Genomic DNA, 19,814 nt, shown 5'->3' with positions numbered 1-19,814 from the left:
CCCTGAGAATGAGTCACAGAACGTCTCTGAATAAGTTAGGAGTCTTCCTTCCTCTTTGATTTTTGGGAAGAGTTGAAAGAGGATCAATGTTAGTTCTTTTAATGTTTGACAGAATTCATTGGTGAAGCCACATAGCCCTGGCCTTTTCATTCTTCAGAGATTTTTGATTATTGGTTAAATCTCCTTACTAAGTTATATATCTATTCAGATCTTCTAATTCTTCATGATTCAGTTTTGGTAAGTTCTATGTTTCTAAGTTAACAAATATATTGGTGTAGAGTTGATTTATTTACTTTTTAATAGTAAACCTTTTATTTCTGTAAAATTGCTAGTAATGTCTTTCTTTTATTTCTGATTTTAGTTATTTGTGTCTTCTCTCTTTTTTTAATTGTCAAACTTGCCAAAGTTTTGTCAGTTGTGTTGATCTTGGTTTTGTTAATTTACTCAATTGTTTTTCTATTCATATTTTATTTAACTGAGCACTGATCTTTATAACTTCTTTCACTCACCTATCTTTTGATTAGGTTTACTTTTTTCTTCTTTTTCTAATTTCCTAGAGTGTATAATTGTTCTTTGTTTATGATCTTCTCTTTTTAAATGTATGCAATTACCACTGTGAATTTCCCTCTAGCACCACTTCTGCTGTGTCTCACAGTTTTGGTATGTTGTGTTTCCATTTTCATTTTTCCCAAGGTATTCTCTAATTTCTTTCCTGATCCTTCTTTGACCTTTTGAACATTAATAGTGTGCTTTTTCTTTTCTATCTGTCTGAATATTCCATTTCTCTTTCTCTTATTGATTTCTAGTTTTATTTTATAAACCATTTCACCAGGGCACTGAAGAAATAGCCCTTCTCCCAGATTCCAAAATCTGCTGTGCCATTCACCCTGTATGACAATGTTGTGTACATGTTTTTGTTAGGGCAACTGGTTTCTGTAACACTCAGGAGAGATGAGTGTGATAGGCGCAACAAAGACCCCCCAAAGAGGTCTATGTCCTAACCCAGAACCTGTGAATATTTAACTTGATATGGCAAAAGAGATTTTGCAGAAGTGACTAAGTTAAGACTCTTGATAGGGGGAGATGATCCTAGATTAGCAAACTGGGCCCAATATAATCACAGGGTCCTTTTAAGAAGGAAGCAAGAAAGTCACAGTTAGAGAAGGAGACGTGACAACAACAGGAAAGGTTGGAGGGAAAAGAAGAGGGAACCTTGAGAAGAGGCAGTGGGCAGCCTCTAGAATTGGAAAGGCAGGGAAAGAGCCTCCAGAGAAAACGGGGCTCAGCAGACTCCTTGATGTAGCCCAGTAGCAACAGTCTTCTTGTCTCCAGGACAATAGTAAATTTCTGTTCTTTTAAGCTGCTGCATTTTTGGGTGATTTGTTACAGCAGCATTCAGAAATTCATATAACATCTTTATAGTATATCAGACTAACTTGAAACAGTGCTTTTCTTTCTATTGAAACTCCATGTTCACTGTGTGTCAGGAAAGCTGTACACCATGTCACTCAGGTACCTTAGGCCCCCAGGTGACAGAGCTGAGCCCATCCCAAGCTGTGGATTTAAGGGGGAGAGGATATTGGGTCCAAGGAGGTTCTTGTAGTCAAACGCATATCCCACAAAATGCATCCATCACTTCTGCTCACAACTCAGTGGGCTTGGAAAATCTCCGGGTGTCAACCAAAGCAAAATTCAGAAAGTGCCACCCAACTTGAAGCCATAAAGTGGCCAGCCAGAAATATTTGGGAAGCATGACCTTTCTAGAGAAGGCTCAGGCACTCAGACCTGATCTCTGCCACACCACTTAACTCTGCCTCAGTCTCCACATTTCAATAGAGTCACACAATGCAGGCTCCTTTGAAGGTCCCATGTGATGTACAGCAGTGCGCTGAACTCAAGGCCTGCTCATGGTGCGAGCTCAGTCATTAGTGTTGTTATTGACAAACATCTGAGAAAATATGCAGGATTATGTAAAAATGAGCCAATAGTGGTATGTTTCCCTCCAGGAGCAGCAGGTGAGGAGGAGCTGCAGGTGATTCAGCCTGACAGGTCAGTGTCGGTTGCAGCCAGACAGACGGCTACTCTGAACTGCACCCTAACCTCCATGCTTCCCGTGGGGCCCATCAAGTGGTTCAGGGGGTCTGGACCAGGCCGCCAGTTAATCTACAGTTTCAAGGGTGGAGAAGGCACCTTCCCCCGAGTAACAACCGCCACAGATGCTACAAAGAGGAACAACACGGACTTCTCCATCCACATCAGCAATATCACCCCTGAGGACACCGGTGTCTACTACTGTGTGAAGTTCCAGAGAGGGACCCCTGATGTGGAGATTAAGTCAGGCCCAGGCACTCGGGTCACCGTGAGCGGTGAGTCCAGCGTGGGCCTCCTCTGGGCCCTGGGATGGGGCAGCCCATCAGTAGGAATGCCCTCCATTCTTTGAGCAACACTGAGGAGCAGCTGGGCACTGGGAGTTCATATTCATGAGCTGATTTCCCGCCTTGCACAGCTCAGGGAGGCTGGGGCCTGGAGAGGCCCTTGTTTGCTAAGGCCCCCTGCTGGTGCATGGAGGGGAGTCTGTCCCCATCTGCTGGCTCCACAGCCCCTGCCTTTTCCAGTCCCGTCCAGCCCTTTGTTCCAGGAATGAGGGAGCAGAAGCCTCAGTGACTTGCCCAGTCACCGGCCAGGTCTCCCCGCCTGCCTCCACGGGGCCCAGGCTCCTGTTTACTGAGCACTTACCAAGCTCCTGCTGTGTGCCAGGCCCTGCTCTGGGCGCTGTGGGGCAGCAGTGAGCAGAGCAGGGCAGGGAGAGGGGACTCTGTGCATTTCTTTATTTCTTCACAAACGTCACACTGAGAAGAAATTCATAAGACGCACAGACTTCCTGTTTAGACTGATGCCCTGGGTGGGGAGATACCACTGTTTGGCGTCTATTGAAGGTCTGTCTACAACCCATCCTGTGAATCAGGGACCAAATCACACAGTCACTGAAGGCTCGAGCAGAGCTGGAGTGTCTTTGAATGTCCTTCACACAGGGATGTTTAGATCTGGGTGTTGCCAGAGGTCCAGACCCTAAATCCTGGATTGTCAGTAGATGAATGACCCATGCAACCCATGCGCCATGAGCAGAATGGGAGCCTGAGGCCAACGGATGACAGGGCACATTGCTCATTGTCACAAGGCCAGTAGTGAGGGGATCAGACTAGAGTCCACATCTGATTCTGGGCTAGTTCCTTCCTGTCCTGACATTGGACACTCTCTCCATGGAAGGGCCTGGCACATAGTAGATGCTGAATAAAAGCTTGTTACACTAAACCAATGAGCAGGGAGCAGACTTTCTTCTTTTCATTGGTTTCCCCAAGTCCAGAAACCCCTCCCATTCAGATCCTGAAGCCTGAGGTGATTGGAAACCTCTCCCCACCCTAACACCTCCTCCCCAGTCCAGCATGCTTACCAGCACCTAGAGCTGCCCATTGATTCACAGTGATGCAGCCCCCCAGAGGGTGGAGAGAGCTCCGTCATTGTACAGTGTTCTGTTATGGAAAAGTTGTTCCCCACCTTGGCCATAAACAGCATGGATACATGGTCCTCCATCACTCTACTGTGGCGGGAGTGCCACCTGGAAGTGGCCTCACTAGGTTGTGGCGGGGTGTGGGAGAATGCATTTTAACATGTATGGGTGTGGTCAAATTTCCCTGCTGGACAGAATCTCAAATAGATTCTCCCCACAATCCCTGCATGTTGGCAGGGAACATGGCTTCATCCTGATCTCACAGGTATTACGGACGTTCCCAGGGGAGCCTCCAAGAGGATAAGCCAGAAAGGAATCGCCAGGACACCTTCCCACGGAGCACTCCTGCTCCCAGGGGCTTCTTGCTCCCCCTGCCCCTGAGGAGGCACAGAGACAGACACCCTGTGCCGAGGATCCCAGCTTCACTGCTGGGGAAACCTTCCCATTTTACAGGTGTGTGTATCTGAACAGACTGGAATCCCCTTCAGCACGTACTGCTCAGCCGCAGCACCTCCCTGCCTCCACACACCAGCTGTCCCTGCTGAAATCTGTCCTTCTGCTTCTCAACCTGCCTCTCGCATTCTGTAAAGAAAGTGCAGGAAAATGTGATCTGGTTTGCATTTTGAAAGCCAGCTCTCCAGACTTGTTATTAAAACAACAGGGAGAGAATCATAATTTCTGGGTTTCTACTACTTTTTGGTTGTTGCTCGGAGGCTGTGGGAGGCAGACACTGGAACTTTTCTTGGTGTTTCCTCCAGGCTTTTGTTTTCCCTTCTAAAAGCCTAAGAGGAAATAGGTAGCTTCAGACCCAGTAAGAACCAGATCTCATAATATTATAGGAGTTACTTACTAATCGTTCACTGTATGCCAGGCTCTGTGTTGTACACACACACTCACTCACTTTACCAGGTTTGTGTTTTGATTCACTTTGTACAGAAACACACACAGCTTCAAGGACAAGGAACAGAGGCACTAAAATCAATCAGCTCTGTGTGCAGTGAGATGTGCTCTGTCCTGTACTCACTATGACTGGCACAGATTAGGCCCTACTGGGACACTTGTGAAAAGAATGAAAACTAGACAGAAATTCATAAATACCTGAAGGGACAGTTCTGGACAAAAATTAAGTCTGGGTCAAAGGTAGCTCTATTTGTTTGGGTCTGTGAATCACCTTCTGTTTTATTAAGAGAAAGCATGTATCCATAGACCCTAATGGCATCCCCAGGAAGGAGACACAACTGATGCCTCTTTTCCCCTCGCCAGCCTGGTTCCAGTTTTCTTGGTGGTCCCACTGGGCCACTGCTTCCCCTGCATTTACTTCTCTAAACCCTTACCCGGAAGTTGGTACGGTTCCCAGGGGAGGCCAGTTAGGAACAGTCAGTACAGGGTGAGAACGGTCAGTAACTTTGTTCCTGTGCCCGGATGGGCGGGAAGTCGGCTGGCAGAGGAAAGAAGGTGGATGCGAAGTAGGGCTGCACCTGCATGTAGCTCTGCCCGACTGAGCCCCTCGGGAACGTTGGTCCTTCTGTGTAAGGGGAGAACGGCGACCCCGCCTTCCAGTGCGATGACAAGGATTAGACAATAGTGTGTTTCACACACACTCTTAACAGCGTCACACACTTATCGTTAGTGGTGATAATCACAGTCATGCTATTTGTTTATAAATCTCCTTTTGTAGCCAAACCCTCTCCCCCCGTGGTCTCGGGCCCCACGGAGAGGGCCACGCCTGAGCAGACAGTGAGCTTCACCTGCCAGTCCCACGGCTTCTCCCCCAGAAACATCACCCTGAAATGGTTCAAAAATGGGAACGAGCTGTCGGCCTCCCAGACCAACGTGGACCCAGAGGGAGACAGCGCCTCCTACCGCATCTCCAGCACAGCCGAGGTGGTGCTGGCCCCGGGGGATGTTCGCTCCCAGGTCATCTGTGAGGTGGCCCACGTCACCCTGCAGGGGGGCACCCCTCTTCGTGGGACCGTCAACTTGTCAGAGACCGTCCGAGGTAGACGCCCCTCACACCCAGTGTGAGCCCACTCCTGCGCCCAGGCCCCGACCTGCTCCTCCCCCTGCTCCTCCCTTGCCTTGAGTTGCCTGGAGTCCAATGCCTGCCAGTCCTACCCAGTCACCAGGCGCCTGGATGTGCCGGCCACTTACTGCTACTTGAATGGCAGCTGCCAGGCCAGCCCCTACCAGTGCCCAGCACTGAGCTGAGTAGTTGCATTTACTTTACCAACAGCAACTCACAATTACTGAGCACCTTCTGGGAGCCAAGCCCCTTGTGGTTAGTGATTTCGTTTATTTTGCTACAGTTATGATGTTCCTACTGCCTGCCAGGGGCTGGGCTTGTGATTTCACTCACTTTTACCCTAAAGGAGCTGCCAGTCTTTGAGCACCTACTGTGTGCCAGGCACTGTGCTTAGTCATTTCATTCATATGCAGAGAGCCCTCAGTGTCTGGGCACCAGCTGCATGCCTAGCACCGTCCTGGGTGATTCCCTGCCCTGTGGGAGCTAAGCTGGGGGAGCTGAGCTATGCAGCCCATCCTCTGTGATCTGTCTGTTCATAAGGTCAGAGCTTCTGCCCTGTGCTGTTTCAGTTCCGCCCCGTTTGGAGGTTTCACAAAGCCCCGTGGCAGGGAACCAGGTGAACGTCACCTGCCAAGTGAAGAACTTCTACCCCTGGCGCCTACAGCTGAGCTGGTTGGAGAACGGAAACGTGTCCCGAACAGAAACGGCCTCGAACCTCACAGAGAACAAGGATGGGACCTTTAACTGGACAAGCTGGCTGCTGGTGAACGTCACTGCCCACAGGGAGGACGTGGTGCTCACCTGCCAGGTGGAGCATGACGGGCAGCCGGCAGTCCGCAGAACCCACACCGTGCACATTTCTGCCCACAAGCAGGACAAGGATACAGGCCAAATCCCTGGTGAGGCCTCCACTCCCACTGCTCTTTTTAAACTTCATCTCTTTTCTTGATGTTGAAAGTAGTAATTCGTCCTTATTATAGAATAATCGAGAAGTCCATTAATATAAAGTAGAATTTTGAAGTTAGGTACTCCTTCCCCAAATCCCTTATGCCAAGGGTCACCACTGTAAGAGTTTGCACATATCTTTGTGGGTGTTTTGACATAAACACACATTTTGGAAAGAAAGAAGGGATGGAGGGGTCATCCTGTCACAGCGCCCTGCCTCTTGCTTTCCTCTTCTGCCAGTCCTATGTCCTGTCAGCCCCCCGCCATCCTTGTTCTTTCCAACCTCTGCTGGTCTCTAGCCTGTCCTAGACTTCTCCACCCGCATCACTAATGCCACCCAGCAGGCATCTGCACCCACAGCACTGTGAAATGCCGGAAGGGGAGCCCTGAGGGCATGGAGTTTGAGACTGGACCTGGCACTGAGGGGACCCTGAGTGGTCACAGCATGGGCCTCCTTTGTTCCCTGATCTGTGATAATGGGCCAGCCATGATCAGAATTACTCACTGAACATTTACTGTCAGCAAATTCAGTTCACCTGAGCTCCCCTTTCCTGTTTCCACCCCCCTGGGAGCTTGGAGTTTCACAGACAGGACTCAGGGCCCAGTGGAGGGCATGTCATTGAAGATTTCTTGCCATTCAGCCAGGCTATTGGGCTGAACTAGTCCAGGTCAATCTCCGGCCCTGAGTATGCGGACCACCAGCCTATACACAACTGTGAGCTGGTTAGAGACCCATTCCCCCCACAAACACAGCTGGGCACTGTCCCAAGGACCTACGGAGTCCTCCTTGCTGCCAACAAAATATGCCTTTTTTCTCTCTCATGTAACTCCCAGAGGGGTCAAGTTGGCTTTCCAGGAGTCTTTACTCCAGACCTTCAAATCACATGTTCCCTTCAATTTACCCGCTTGTGTTGTCCTATCTTCTGGGTCAATCCTGGGTCACTGAGTGTCCACGTCCCTGCCTGCAGGAAGAGTGAAGAGAGGGAAGTGAGGACCACTTCCCTCAAAGCAAGAGACATACAGATAGTTCTTAATAAACTCCACCGATAAGTCAGTCATGTGTGCACACCCAGTTACGAATGGAATCCATAATTGTGAGGTCACATAATTAAGGACATTGGTTTCTCTGCAAAATCAGTACCTTTACATTTTGAGAAATTAACAGTAATTTGCTAATGTCATATGAAAAACTGTATATTCAGATTTTCCCTAATTTCTCTCATAGGTGCTCTTTGTGCACCAAAATTAGTTTTAATTCATCTGTAAATGCTTGGTAGAATTTTTCTGTGAATCCACCTGAGCATCAAGAATTCTTGGGACTTGAAAAAGTATCTGAGTAATTTAGTGGTATTCTACTTATGCACTTCATATCCAGTGAATTGCAGTAGGTTGTGCTATTTGAAGAATTTGGTCCATTTTCTCAAAGTTGTCAAATTTCTGCCGGCAGATTGTTCACAATATTTCCTTTTTATCCTTTCATGTCTGCAGGGCCTGTAGTGCTATCACCTGGTGCATCCCTGATTTTGGAAAAGGGTCGTTTCTCCTCTTGTCTTTGTCTGTCTTGCTAGACATTTTTAATTTCATTGATGTTTTCAAAGAAACTACTTTTTGTTTTCAGTGGATTTCTTCATTGTTTCTCTATTTCAATTTCATTAATTTTCTCTTTTCTTTAATATTTTTCCTTCACTTGGTTTTGGCTTCTTTTCACTTCTCCTTTTATCATTTCTTGAGGTGGCAGCCCAGATTATTGATTGAGAAGCTTAGTTTTTTTAACATATTACTCTTCTCACACAGCTTTTTACACCCAGGTATTCTTCTGTGCGTGGGGAGGTTGGGGAGGGGAGCCTAGACTCCAGGGCTCATTTCTGCCTCTAGGTCTCAGGGGCTGAGCCATGGGCCTCCTCTCCGACCTCTCAGAGTCCTGTGCCTGGGGTCCTTCCTGGGGTTCAGAGTTGTACTGAACCAGGAGGTGTGGTGGTGGCAGGTGGGGGTGAGGAGCTCATCATCTTGTCTGGACCAGCCTGGTTTTGCTTTTCAGTATTCATTTCCTGTTGGGCTCAGAGAGGGCTCCCTTTGGGGGCTCTCAGTGTGCCTGACTTCACATTCAGGCTAGGGCACTAGGGTTGGAAGTGGTTTGGGGTGTCTAGGTGATGGGCTGGTGCAAAGTGTAAAATGCGTATGTGACCCTGTTGCACTGAGGTGCACCACCTCCCCCAGGCGTCCTAGGGTCCCAGATCCTGCATTCTTGGTTCCGAAGGCTGTGATGTGTGGATGCACCACTTTTTGTTCATTTATACGGTGTTGGAGTGTTTTACAGTATTTACAGGTTAATGGACCTCTTTTCTTTTAGTGTAGAAAAACCTGTTTGTGTTAATGGGGACTGGGGGCTGGACAGTTTTGAGAGTGGGAGAAAGGTTCTGAGACCTCAAATGTTGTGTGTCTCTCCTGTCTTTCAAGACCCTACCTTTTGCTCCCCCACTTTTTTCTTGTCCCTTAATCACTCAATTGTGAAAGTTTCTCCCTTTACCTCCAGAGGATATGCCCTTTAAGTTGAGCCTGTCCCTTTAATCACATCTGTCCTTTTTTTTTTTTTCCTGAGAGGGCATCTTTCATATTTATTGATCAAATGGTTGTTAACAACAATAAAATTCTGTATAGGGGACTCAATGCACAATCATTAATCAACCCCAAGCCTAATTCTCAACAGTCTCCAATCTTCTGAAGCATAATGAACAAGTTCTTACATGGTGAACAAGTTCTTACATAGTGAATAAGTTCTTACATGGTGAACAGTGCAAGGGCAGTCATATCACAGAAACTTTCGGTTTTGATCATTCATCATGAACTATAAACAATCAAGTCAGATATGATTATTCATTTGATTTTTATACTTGATTTATATGTGAATCCCACATTTCTCTCTTATTATTATTATTTTAAATAAAATGCTGAAGTGGTAGGTAGATGCAAGACAAAGGTAGATAACATAATTTAGTGCTGTAAGAGGGCAAATGTAGATGATCAGGTCTGTGCCTATAGACTAAGTATTAATCCAAGCTAGACAAGGGCAACAAAACATCCACGGATGCAGAAGATTTCTCTCAAAACAGGGGGGGTGAGGTTCTAAGCCTCACCTCTGTTGATCCCCAATTTCTCACCTGATGGCCCCCCTGTGACTGTGCCTGTCTTAGGTTGTTCCTCCCTTGAGGAATCTTACCCGTCTCTGGCTACCCAGTCATCTTCCGGGGACATACAGGGAGATGTAAAGTTGGTAAGTGAGAGAGAAGCCATATTGTTTGAAAAGGTTAGCTTTTTACTTCTTTGCAGATTTATGCCCTGTGACTTCTATGCCCAGCATTTGTCTTGAGGTATCTTTACCACTTGGAAGAATTATGATACTTGGTAATTTTCTATATGAGGAATGAATTCTACTAAAGGGTTGTAATTAGGAAGGAAGAAGAATAGCTATAGAAGTAGCAGACGGAAGAAAACATGGGAAGATTGATTATTTCTTTGACATAACTTCTTGTAGAGTAACATAAGCATGTATAGGTTTTAACAAACTACTAATTAAATTGCGTACACACATTAACAGAATAGGAATACAAATACATAACAAAAGCAGACCTACAATTACCAGCCATAGCCAGTGAAACCAAGAAAACCAGTTAGGTTCCCTAGGCATCTGTGGAAACTTATCAATAATATGATGGATAATGTCTAACTGAATTTGAATAGTTTGAGAAAAATCAAACAAAACAACACATTCCTGGGAACTGTTCACATCCCATATGTTCTTTTAACAGTAGATAGTCTATAGTCGCATGATTTTGGATCACTGCAACTTGCACTTCTCCTAATTCTTGGTTGAGTTCCAACAATATAGATCCAGTCAAATTTGTTGTTTTACTATATGCACAGGCCAGCTTAGATATCTCCCTCTGCCTTTCAACGGCAAGTCCAGGAACCGGCGTGATGAATGCCGCTGCAACTGCAACAGCACCAGGACCATTGTTGAAGTTTTTTGATGATCATCTTCTGGAATGACTCTTCCAGAGAATGTTGATGTTGGAAGTTTTTCTTCATATCGTATCTTAATTCATTTTCTGTGTAGCCAAATTAGGCTTTGATCCTCTGTATAAACACAAACAAACCCTTTGCCCACACTTTGATATGACCTTTATACCATTGTGAAGAACCTATTGGACATCACCACACAGGAACTTCTTCTTTTTTTTTTAAAGAGAAAGAAATATTATCAGAAAAATGAGATACCTTTTAGCTCTATTGATGGTGCCTTTTGCTGTACAGAAGCTTTTCAGCTTGATATAGTCTCACTTACTCATTTTTGCTTTTGTTTTCCTTGCCCAGGGAGATATGTTCATGAAGAAGTCGCTAATGTTTATGTCCAAGAGATTTTTACCTATGTTTCTTTCTAAGAGTTTTATGGTTTCATGACTAACATTCAGGTCTTTGGTCCATTTCGAATTTACTTTTGTGTATGGGGTTAGACATTGGTCCAGTTTCATTCTCTTACATGTAGCTGTCCAGTTTTGCCAGCACTATTTGTTGAAGAGGCTATCATTTCCCCATTGTATGTCCATGGCTACTTTATCGAATATTAATTGACCATATATGTTTGGGCTAATGTCTGGAGTCTCTATTCTGTTCCACTGGTCTGTGGCTCTGTTCTTCTGCCAGTACCAAATTGTCTTGATTACTATGGCTTTGTAGTAGAGCTTGAAGTTGGGGAGTGAGATCCCCCCTACTTTATTCTTCCTTCTCAGGATTGCTTTGGCTTTTTGGGGTCTTTGGTGTTTCCATATGAATTTTTGAACTATTTGTTCCAGTTCATTGAAGAATGTTGCTGGTAATTTGATAGGGATTGCATCGAATCTGTATATTGCTTTGGGCAGGATGGCCATTTTAACTATATTACTTCTTCCTAGCCAAGAGCATAGAATGAGTTGATATTTGTTAGTGTCCTCTTTAATTTCTCTTAAGAGTGTCTTATAGTTTTCAGGGTATAGGTCTTTCACTTCCTTGGTTAGGTTTATTCCTAGGTATTTTATTCTTTTTGATGCAATTGTGAATGGAATTGTTTTCTTGACTTCTCTTTCTGCTAGTTCATTTTCAGTGTATAGGAAAGCCACAGATTTCTGTGTATTAATTTTGTATCCTGCAACTTTGCTGTATTCCGATATCAGTTCTAGTAGTTTTGGAGTGGAGTCTTTAGGGTTTTTTTTATCATGTCATCTGCAAATAGGGTTTTTTACAATATCATGTCATCTGCAAATAGTGACAGTTTAACTTAATCTTTACCAGTCTGGATACCTTGTATTTCTTTGTTTTGTCTAATTGCTGTGGCTAGGACCTCCAGTACTATGTTAAATAACAGTGGGGAGAGTAGGCATCTCTATCTTGTTACTGATCTCAGAGGAAAAGCTTTCAGCTTCTCACTATTCAGTATGATGTTTGCTGTGGGTATATCATATATGGCCTCTATTATGTTGAGGTACTTGCCCTCTCTACCCATTTTGCTGAGAGTTTTTATCATGAATGGATGTTGAATTTTGACAAATGCTTTTTCAGCATCTATGAAGATGATCATGTACTTTTTGTTCTTCTTTTCATTTATGTGGTGGATGATGTTGATGGATTTTCAAATGTTGTATCATCCTTGCATCCCTGGGATGAATCCCACTTGGTCATGGTGTATGATCCTTTTGATATATTTTTGAATTCAGTTTGCTAATATTTTATTGAGTATTTTTGCATCTACATTCATCAGGGATATTGGTCTGTAATTTTCTTTTTGGTGGGGTCTTTGCCTGGTTTTGGTATTAGGGTGATGTTGGCTTCATAGTATAAGTTTGGGAGTATTCACTCGTCTTCTATTTTTTGGAAAACTTTAAGGAGAATGGGTATTATGTATTCTCTGTATGTCTGATAAATTTCCAAGGTAAATCTGTCTGGCCCGGGAGTTTTGTTTTTGGGTAGTTTTTGATTACCATTTCAATTTCTTTGCTCGTAATTGGTTTTTTAAACTTTTGAATCTCTTCTTTGGTCAGTCTTGGAAGGTTGTATTTTTCTAGGAAGTTGTCCATTTCTTCTAGGTTTTCCAGCTTGTTGGCATATAGGTTTTCATAGTAGTCTTTAATAATTTTTTGTATTTCTGTGGAGTCTGTCTTGATTTTTCCATTCTTGTTTCTGATTCTGTTGATGTGTGTTGGTTCTCTTTTTCTCTTAATAAATTTGACTAGAGGCTTATCGATTTTGTTTATTTTCTCAAAGAAACAGCTCTTGGTTTCATTGATTTTTTCTATTGTTTTATTCTTCTCAATTTTGTTTATTTCTTCTCTGATCTTTATTATGTCCCCCCTTCTGCTGACTTTAGGCCTCATTTGTTCTTCTTTTTCCAGTTTTGATAATTGTGATGTTAGACAATTCATTTGGGATTGTTTCTTCCTTCTTTAAGTATGCCTGGATTGCTATATACTTTCCTCTTAAGACTGCTTTTGCTGCATCCCACAGAAGTTGGGGCTTTGTGTTGTTGTCATTTGTTCCCATATATTCCTTCATCTCTATTTTAATTTGTTCATTGATCCATTGATTATGTAGGAGCATGTTGTTAAGCCTCCATGTGTTTGTGAGCCTTTTGTTTTCTCTGTAGAATTTATTTCTAGTTTTATACCTTTGTGGTCTGAAGAGTTGGTTGGTAGAATTTCAATGTTTTGGAATTTACTGAGGCTCTTTTTGTGACCTAGTATGTGGTCTATTCTGGAGAATGTTCCATGTGCACTTGAGAAGAATGTGTATCCTGTTGCTTTTGGATGTAGAGTTCTATAGATGTCTATTAGGTCCATCTGTTCTATTGTGTTGTTCAGTACCTCTGTGTCCTTATGCATTTTCTGTCCAGTTGATCTATCCTTTGGGGTGAGCGGCATGTTGAAGTCTCCTAAAATGAATGCATTGCATTCTATTTCCCCCTTTAGTTCTGTTAGTATTTGTTTCACATATGCTGGTGCTCCTGTGTTGGGTTCATATATATTTCGAATGGTTATATCCTCTTGTTGGACTGAGCCCTTTATCATTATGTAATGTCCTTCTTTATCTCTTGTTACTTTCTTTGTTTTGAAGTCTATTTTGTCTGATACTAGTACTGCCACACCTGCTTTCTTCTCTCTGTTATTTGCAGGAAATGTCTTTTTCCATCCCATGACTTTTAGTCTGTGCATGTCTTGGGTTTGAGGTGAGTTTCTTGTAAGCAGCATATAGATGGGTCTTGCTTTTTTATCCATTCTATTACTCTGCATCTGTTGATTGGTGCATTCAGTCCATTTACATTTAGGGTGACTATTAAAAGATATGTACTTATTGCCATTGCAGACTTTAGATTCATGTTTACCAAAGGTTCGAGGTTTGCTTCTTTAGTATCTTACTGCCTAACTTAGCTCGCTTATTGAGCTGCTACACTGTCTGGAGATTGTTTTCTTCTCTCCCTTCTTATTCCTCCTCCTCCATTCTTTATATGTTGGTTGTTTTATTCTGTGCTCTTTTGTGTTTCCTTTAACTGCGTTTAGTGGGTAGTTGATTTTATTTTTTGTCTTTAGTTAATATTTGGTTGGTCTGCTTTCTTTGCTGTGATTTTATTTTCTCTGGTTACATCTGTTTAGTCTTAGGAGTTCTCCCATCTAGAATAGTCCCTCTAGAATACCCTGTAGAGGTGGTTTGTGGGAGGTAAATTCCCTCTACTTTTGCTTGTCTGGGAATTGTTTAATCCCTCCTTCATATTTAAATGATAATCGTGCTGGATACAGTATTCTTGGTTCAAGGCCCTTCTGTTTCATTGCATTAAATATATCATGGCATTCTCTTCTGGCCTGTAAGGCTTCTGTTGAGAAGTCTGTTGATAGCCTGATGGGTTTTCCTTTATAGGTGACCTTTTTCTTCTGTCTAGCTGTCTTTAAAACTCTGTCCTTGTCCTTGATATTTGCCATTTTAATTATGATGTGTCTTGGTGTTGTCCTCCTTGGGTCCTTTCTGTTGGGAGTTCTGTGTACTTCTGTGGTCTGATCGATTATTTCCTCCCCCAGTTTGAGGAAGTTTTCAGCAATTATTTCTTCAAAGACACTTTCTATCCCTTTTTCTCTCTCTTCTTCTTCTGGTACCCCTATAGTGCAGATATTGTTCCTTTTGGATTGGTCACACAGTTCTCTTATTATTGTTTCATTCCTGGAGATCCTTTTATCTCTCTCTGTGTCAGCTTCTATGCATTCCTGTTCTCTGGTTTCTATTCCATTAATGGCCTCCTGCATCTTATCCATTCTGCTTATAAATCCTTCCAGAGTTTTTTTCACTTCTGTAATTTCCCTCCAGACTTCATCCCTTAGCTCTTGTATATTTCTCTGCATCTCCATCAGCATTTTTATGATTTTTATTTTGAATTCTTTTTCAGGAAGACTGGTTAGGTCTGTCTCCTTCTCAGGTGTTGTCTCTGTGATCTTTGTCTGCCTCAAATTCTGCCTTTTCATGGTGATAGAGATAGTTTGTAGAGCTGGTACAAGTTATGGCTGGGAGAATGTCCCTTCTTGTTGGTTTGTGGCCTGCCTCTCCTGGGAGAACAGCGACCTCTAGTGGTTTTTGCTGATCAGCTGCACACAGACAGGACTTCTGATTCTTGCCCAGCTGCTATGGACTTTATCTCTGCTGTTGCTGTGGACGTGGCCTACCTCCGGCTGCTGCTCCGATATGGCAGAGCCGCGTTGGAGGGGAAAAAGCCGGGAGGCTGTTTATCTCCATGAGGGGCTTCTGAGCTGCACTGCTATCCAGAGGTTTAGGGTGCCCGGAGTTCCTTGCTGCTCGGCTAAGTGTCCCAGGACGCTTCCGTCTGGTTGTGAGGTCCCTGTCTCTTTAAGACTTCCAAAAAGCACTCGCTTTTCTTTGTCCCTGGGGTGCCAGCTGCGGGGACCTGCTCAGAGGTCTTACTGTCCTGTTTCCCTAGTTTTCAGCACCCCACGCATGCACTGGGTCTGTGCTCTGGTGGGGATGGCTAGGGCTGGGTGTTCAGCAGTCCTGGGCTCCCTCTCCCTCCCTGCTCCGACTCCTTTCCTCCTGCCGGGAGCTGGGGTGTGGGACGCTCAGGTCCCGCCGGGCTGTGGTTTTTATCTTATCCCCTTCATGAGGTGCTGGGTTCTTGCAGGTGTGGATGTAGTCTAGCTGTTGTCCTGTGTCCTCTGCTCTCTCTTCTAGGAAGAGTTGTCTTTGTTGTATTTTCAAAAATATATGTGGTTTTGGGAGGAGATTTCTGCTGCTCTACTTAGGCCGCCATCTTGACATCTGTCCTTTTACATGCCCCTGCCTCCTTGTATTGGGTTCCTATTGCCACTGGAACAAATTCCCCCTTGTTTAGTGGCTTGAAAATACACACATTCATTACCTTTTAGCTCTGGAGGTCAGAATGCTGTCCACACTGCATCTGAGGGCTCTGCTCCTTCTGGAAGCTATAGGGGGGAATGTGCATCCTTGCCTGGTCCAGAGCCTAGAGGACACCCGTACTCAGTGGCCAAGGAGCCATCACTCTGACTGGGCTTCTGCCATCACATCTCCTTCCCTGAGTGTTCTACCCACCTTGTTCCCTTGTAAGGATGTTGTGATTGCATCGACTCCACTCTGATGAACAAGATAATGCCTGACTCAGTTCTTAATCACTGTTTCTAGTCCCTTTTGCAATATATGGTAACATATTCACAGATTCTGGGATCTATGCCAACCCTGGGAAATGAAGCAGATTTTATACCCCCTGCCTATGGTCTGTGCTCTAATCTGCAGGACACTATTCCAATATTATCAAATCTAGGGTGGATTTAATGTTGTCAGAGAAACTTCCAATTAACTCTCAGACTCTCTTGCCAGCTTCGCTGGCCCATTTCTCCTGCACTTTCCCTCTGGCTGCTGAGGGAGGGACGGTGGCAGCCCTGTGAGCCTGTGCCCAGCATGGGCTGCATTCCCTCTTTTCACTCTCAGTTATTTTGTAGCTCAGACACTCTTTCTCAAGTGATAGTGACAGCCATTTGCACACAACGCCTTTCCCTTTTCCACTTCCTCCCAGTTTGCAGAGGACGCCATTGGAGGTGAGGAGCTGTGCTGCTGCCCTTGTCCTCAGCAGCCCAGAAGCTGATTGCCAGGCCACTCAGCAACCCTCACACCACTCAGCGGTCCCCACTCCACGTCTCAGGATCCCCTATTTCCCCATCTGGGCCTGATGCAGGCAGACAAGCCATCTGAGGTTGAGAACTCACCCCCTTCTGTAGCTCCCTGGATCCTGTCATCATGTCCTGGATCCATCCTCAACCCTGCCTGCCATGTGGCTCTAGGAGAAAAGAATCTGCAGTGCAGCCGGGAAGTCCTCAGGCTTCACACTTAACCTTCACCTTGTGACTGACCTCAGGCCATGCTGACATTCCTTCCTATGTCCCTGAAGGTTGGCCTTGTCTTGGCCCAGAAGAAGAGGTTGCAGACTCACCTTAGTTGACAGCTGGGATGGAGTTCCTAGGTTTGAATCCCACTAATAGTGTGACCTTCCCTAAACTCTCTGGGACTCCGTTTCCTCATCAGAATGTGAATATAATACCTTCTCCACATGGGTGGAGGACTAATCAGTAAGGAGGCACCACATTTATGGATCCCTGAGCCCCCGTCTTTCCCTAGATTCTCAGGAGGACATCCTGGCAGCCTGAGGAATGAATGAGAAGTTGGAATTTTGTACCCTGATTTCTGCCTTGAACCTGAGCCCAGGGCAGGATCCAGAGCTTGAAAGCATTAATGGGCCCAGGCGGCCTCAGATGGAGTAAGTGGAGGCCCTTGGGAATGGACATCTTGGGCCCTTCTAATGCCTCCCCCTGTCCCTTGATTTCCAGGCCCAGAGCCACCTCCTCGGCTCCTGGTGGCTCTCCTCCTTGGCCACAAGGTGCTGCTGACAGTCGGGGTCTCTGCCATCTATGTGCACAAGATGAGGAGGGCCTGACTGTAAGTTGGGGACAGGGAGGTCAGGCCAAGATCTGTCCCAGAAGGGCCAGGGTCACAGGAGGGTCAACCTAAGGTCACACATGGTCAGGGAGCCGTGGGGTTAAGGGAAGGTGGCCTACCTCCCTTAGTACCTCAGGGGCCTTGGGGATCCCTCTCAGAGGTTCCCAGCTCCCAGAATAGGAGGCCTGTAGGGGGGCAGAATCAAGGATTTCATAGGGGGGTCCACAGAGTCCCAGGGCTTCTGGGCAGAGGGGGCTGCATGACGGGTGGCCAGGGATGTGGCCCCCTTGGAGACCATCTCTACGTTTTGTGAACAGTGGGCTCCACGGGACAAAGGCATCCACATTTGAGAGAAATGTTGAGAGACCCGTATCAGCCGGTCTGAGGGCTGTGCACACTGTGAGCCTCCTTGTGACTCAGTGATGGATGGGAAGGCTGAGGGGCACCGTGGGAGGAAGGCTGAGGGGCAGAGTCCCATCTCAGGGCCTGCTGTCCTCTCAGGACAGGCTCTCAGGAGGGGGACAGCCCAGAGGACATAGGGCACATGCAGGGACATTTCTTGAATGATGAGCACAGAACTAAATAAGATCATGTTTCCCACAGCGCCTTCCTTCCCCACCTGCTGCCTGCTGCCCTCCATGCCTGCTGCCCCTTTCCTGCCCTGAGGGGCCCAGCCAAAGACAAGGAGCAGACAGAGGCCTCCACAGATTCTCCTCCCAGTGCCACCCACCTGGAAGCCCTGCCTGCCCGCAGCTCCTGCTCCTTCTCAGAGACCCCAGTGCTCCCAGGGCTTGAGCCCCATTCCTGCTCCTCCCAGAAATACACGCACACAGAATCCGAAGTTACCAGCTCCTCATTACCCCACCCTCAGGACTTCAGTGTGATGGGCGGGGACAGTGAGGACAAGGAAGGGGCAGTGCTGCTGCGCATTCAGGCCCTTCACCCATTGTCATGGGCGTGGGATCTGGGGGAAGGGAAAGCTATGCTGTGCCCACAGCGGTAGCAGCAAGCTCGCCTCGAAATTGTGGCTTTGATTCAATAATAAATATGACTTTTTCCCATCGTTTTGGTTGTCCTTTAGAGATATTATGTAGCTGAGGTGCAGTAACATCAGTGAGGTGAGAATCCTGAAGGATATTTGAGCTGGGAGCTGGGAAACAGAGTCCTGTGTCCCCTGCGGCACCGTCTGGAGCAGAGTTAGCCCTGCTGAGCTGGCGTGGGGGTCAGGGTGCGTGTCCTCACCCAAATGCCACACATGCTCACTTTTCTGTACTACCTTTAGTAAACTGTCTCCCATCAATGTTTTTTCAGTTACTATATACCTTGAGGACCATTTCTAGAGACTTCAGGGAATTTTAAAAATAGACATTCAATAAATATGTGTTGAATGGATTTTTTCCTTTCTATTTGCCTGATATTAAAATATATTTCTTCTGTAAAATGATACTTACAGAAAGTGTAAGGTTTTTTGAAAATATGTTTCCTGGAGAAAATTAACTATGTAAATATGTTTGAAAAATGGTGTGGACCACAATGTGTAAGTTCAGGAATCTCTTGACCAAATGATCCACAGGAGAGGATAACACTCCTGTGACCCATCAGATCCTGAGGGGGACATGCCCTCCATCCCTTAGGTGACACAGAGCTTACAGGTTTCCCCTCTGAGATCTTGCAGACAGAGTCCTGTATGAGTGATCAGAAAACACATTCTGGCTCTATGACCTTGACCGACTCACTCAAAGTCAATGAGCCTGTTCTCTGCTCGGTAAAATGGGAATAATGCTGCCTCAAAGGATGGTGGTGACACTAAATGAGGGAGCCTCATGTGAAAGCACACAGGTTCTGGAACAAAGTCGGCGAAGTACTTACTTTTCCTTTTTAATTTATTGATGAGTTTGTAGCATTTATGCTCTGCAGCCCTGCGATGGTGATAGTTTTCCCCAGGACCTTGTTTCCTGACAATGTTACCAACCATTTTAAGAAACAACTTTCCCTTTTGGAGACTGGCACCTTTGTACAAGAATCCCTTCACAGACAGCAAAAGTGACGTTTGCTTCAAAATTTAGCACACTCTTCCTACCATAAATAGGGCAACTTTAATGTCACGAGTTGAGAAAAATAAGGTTTTTAGAAGCATTAGGTCTGGCTCACTATGGCGAATTGGGAGACTCCTGACCTCACCTCGCCATCTGGGAACATACAGCTACAAATACAACAGTTCCCTTGGAAGAAACCCAAAAGCTAGCTGAGCGACTCCTACATATTGGATGAGCAAGAGGAAACCTACACTGAGGGAGAATCTGGCAGCAA

At 45.5% G+C, this 19,814-nt stretch overlaps 1 protein-coding gene across 7 annotated transcripts in view; it reads left to right on the top strand.

The window, feature by feature from the left end:
• The window catches only part of LOC108404558 (signal-regulatory protein beta-1-like), a 196,509-nt gene extending 177,718 nt beyond the window's left edge, over positions 1-18,791 (top strand). For 4 of the 7 annotated variants that reach the window (XM_073236834.1, XM_073236833.1, XM_073236832.1 and 1 more), the window contains exons 7-10: positions 5,187-5,507; positions 6,101-6,430; positions 17,396-17,504; positions 18,108-18,790. In XM_073236834.1, the coding sequence (XP_073092935.1) occupies positions 5,187-5,507; positions 6,101-6,430; positions 17,396-17,502 (758 nt within the window). In that variant the 3' untranslated portion in view covers positions 17,503-17,504; positions 18,108-18,790. Of the gene's footprint in view, positions 1-41; positions 238-2,006; positions 2,367-5,186; positions 5,508-6,100; positions 6,431-17,395; positions 17,505-18,107 lie in introns of those variants that run through there. The other 3 variants (XM_073236831.1, XM_036996452.2, XM_073236829.1) reach the window with 3 other exon arrangements.
• The last annotated feature ends 1,023 nt before the right edge of the window (positions 18,792-19,814 follow it).

The sequence above is a fragment of the Manis javanica genome, chromosome 5, assembly GCF_040802235.1.
Source record: "Manis javanica isolate MJ-LG chromosome 5, MJ_LKY, whole genome shotgun sequence".
NCBI lineage: Eukaryota > Metazoa > Chordata > Mammalia > Pholidota > Manidae > Manis > Manis javanica.
Note: the sequence above shows the minus strand (reverse complement) of the source record. Positions and strands in the feature narration are given on the sequence as shown.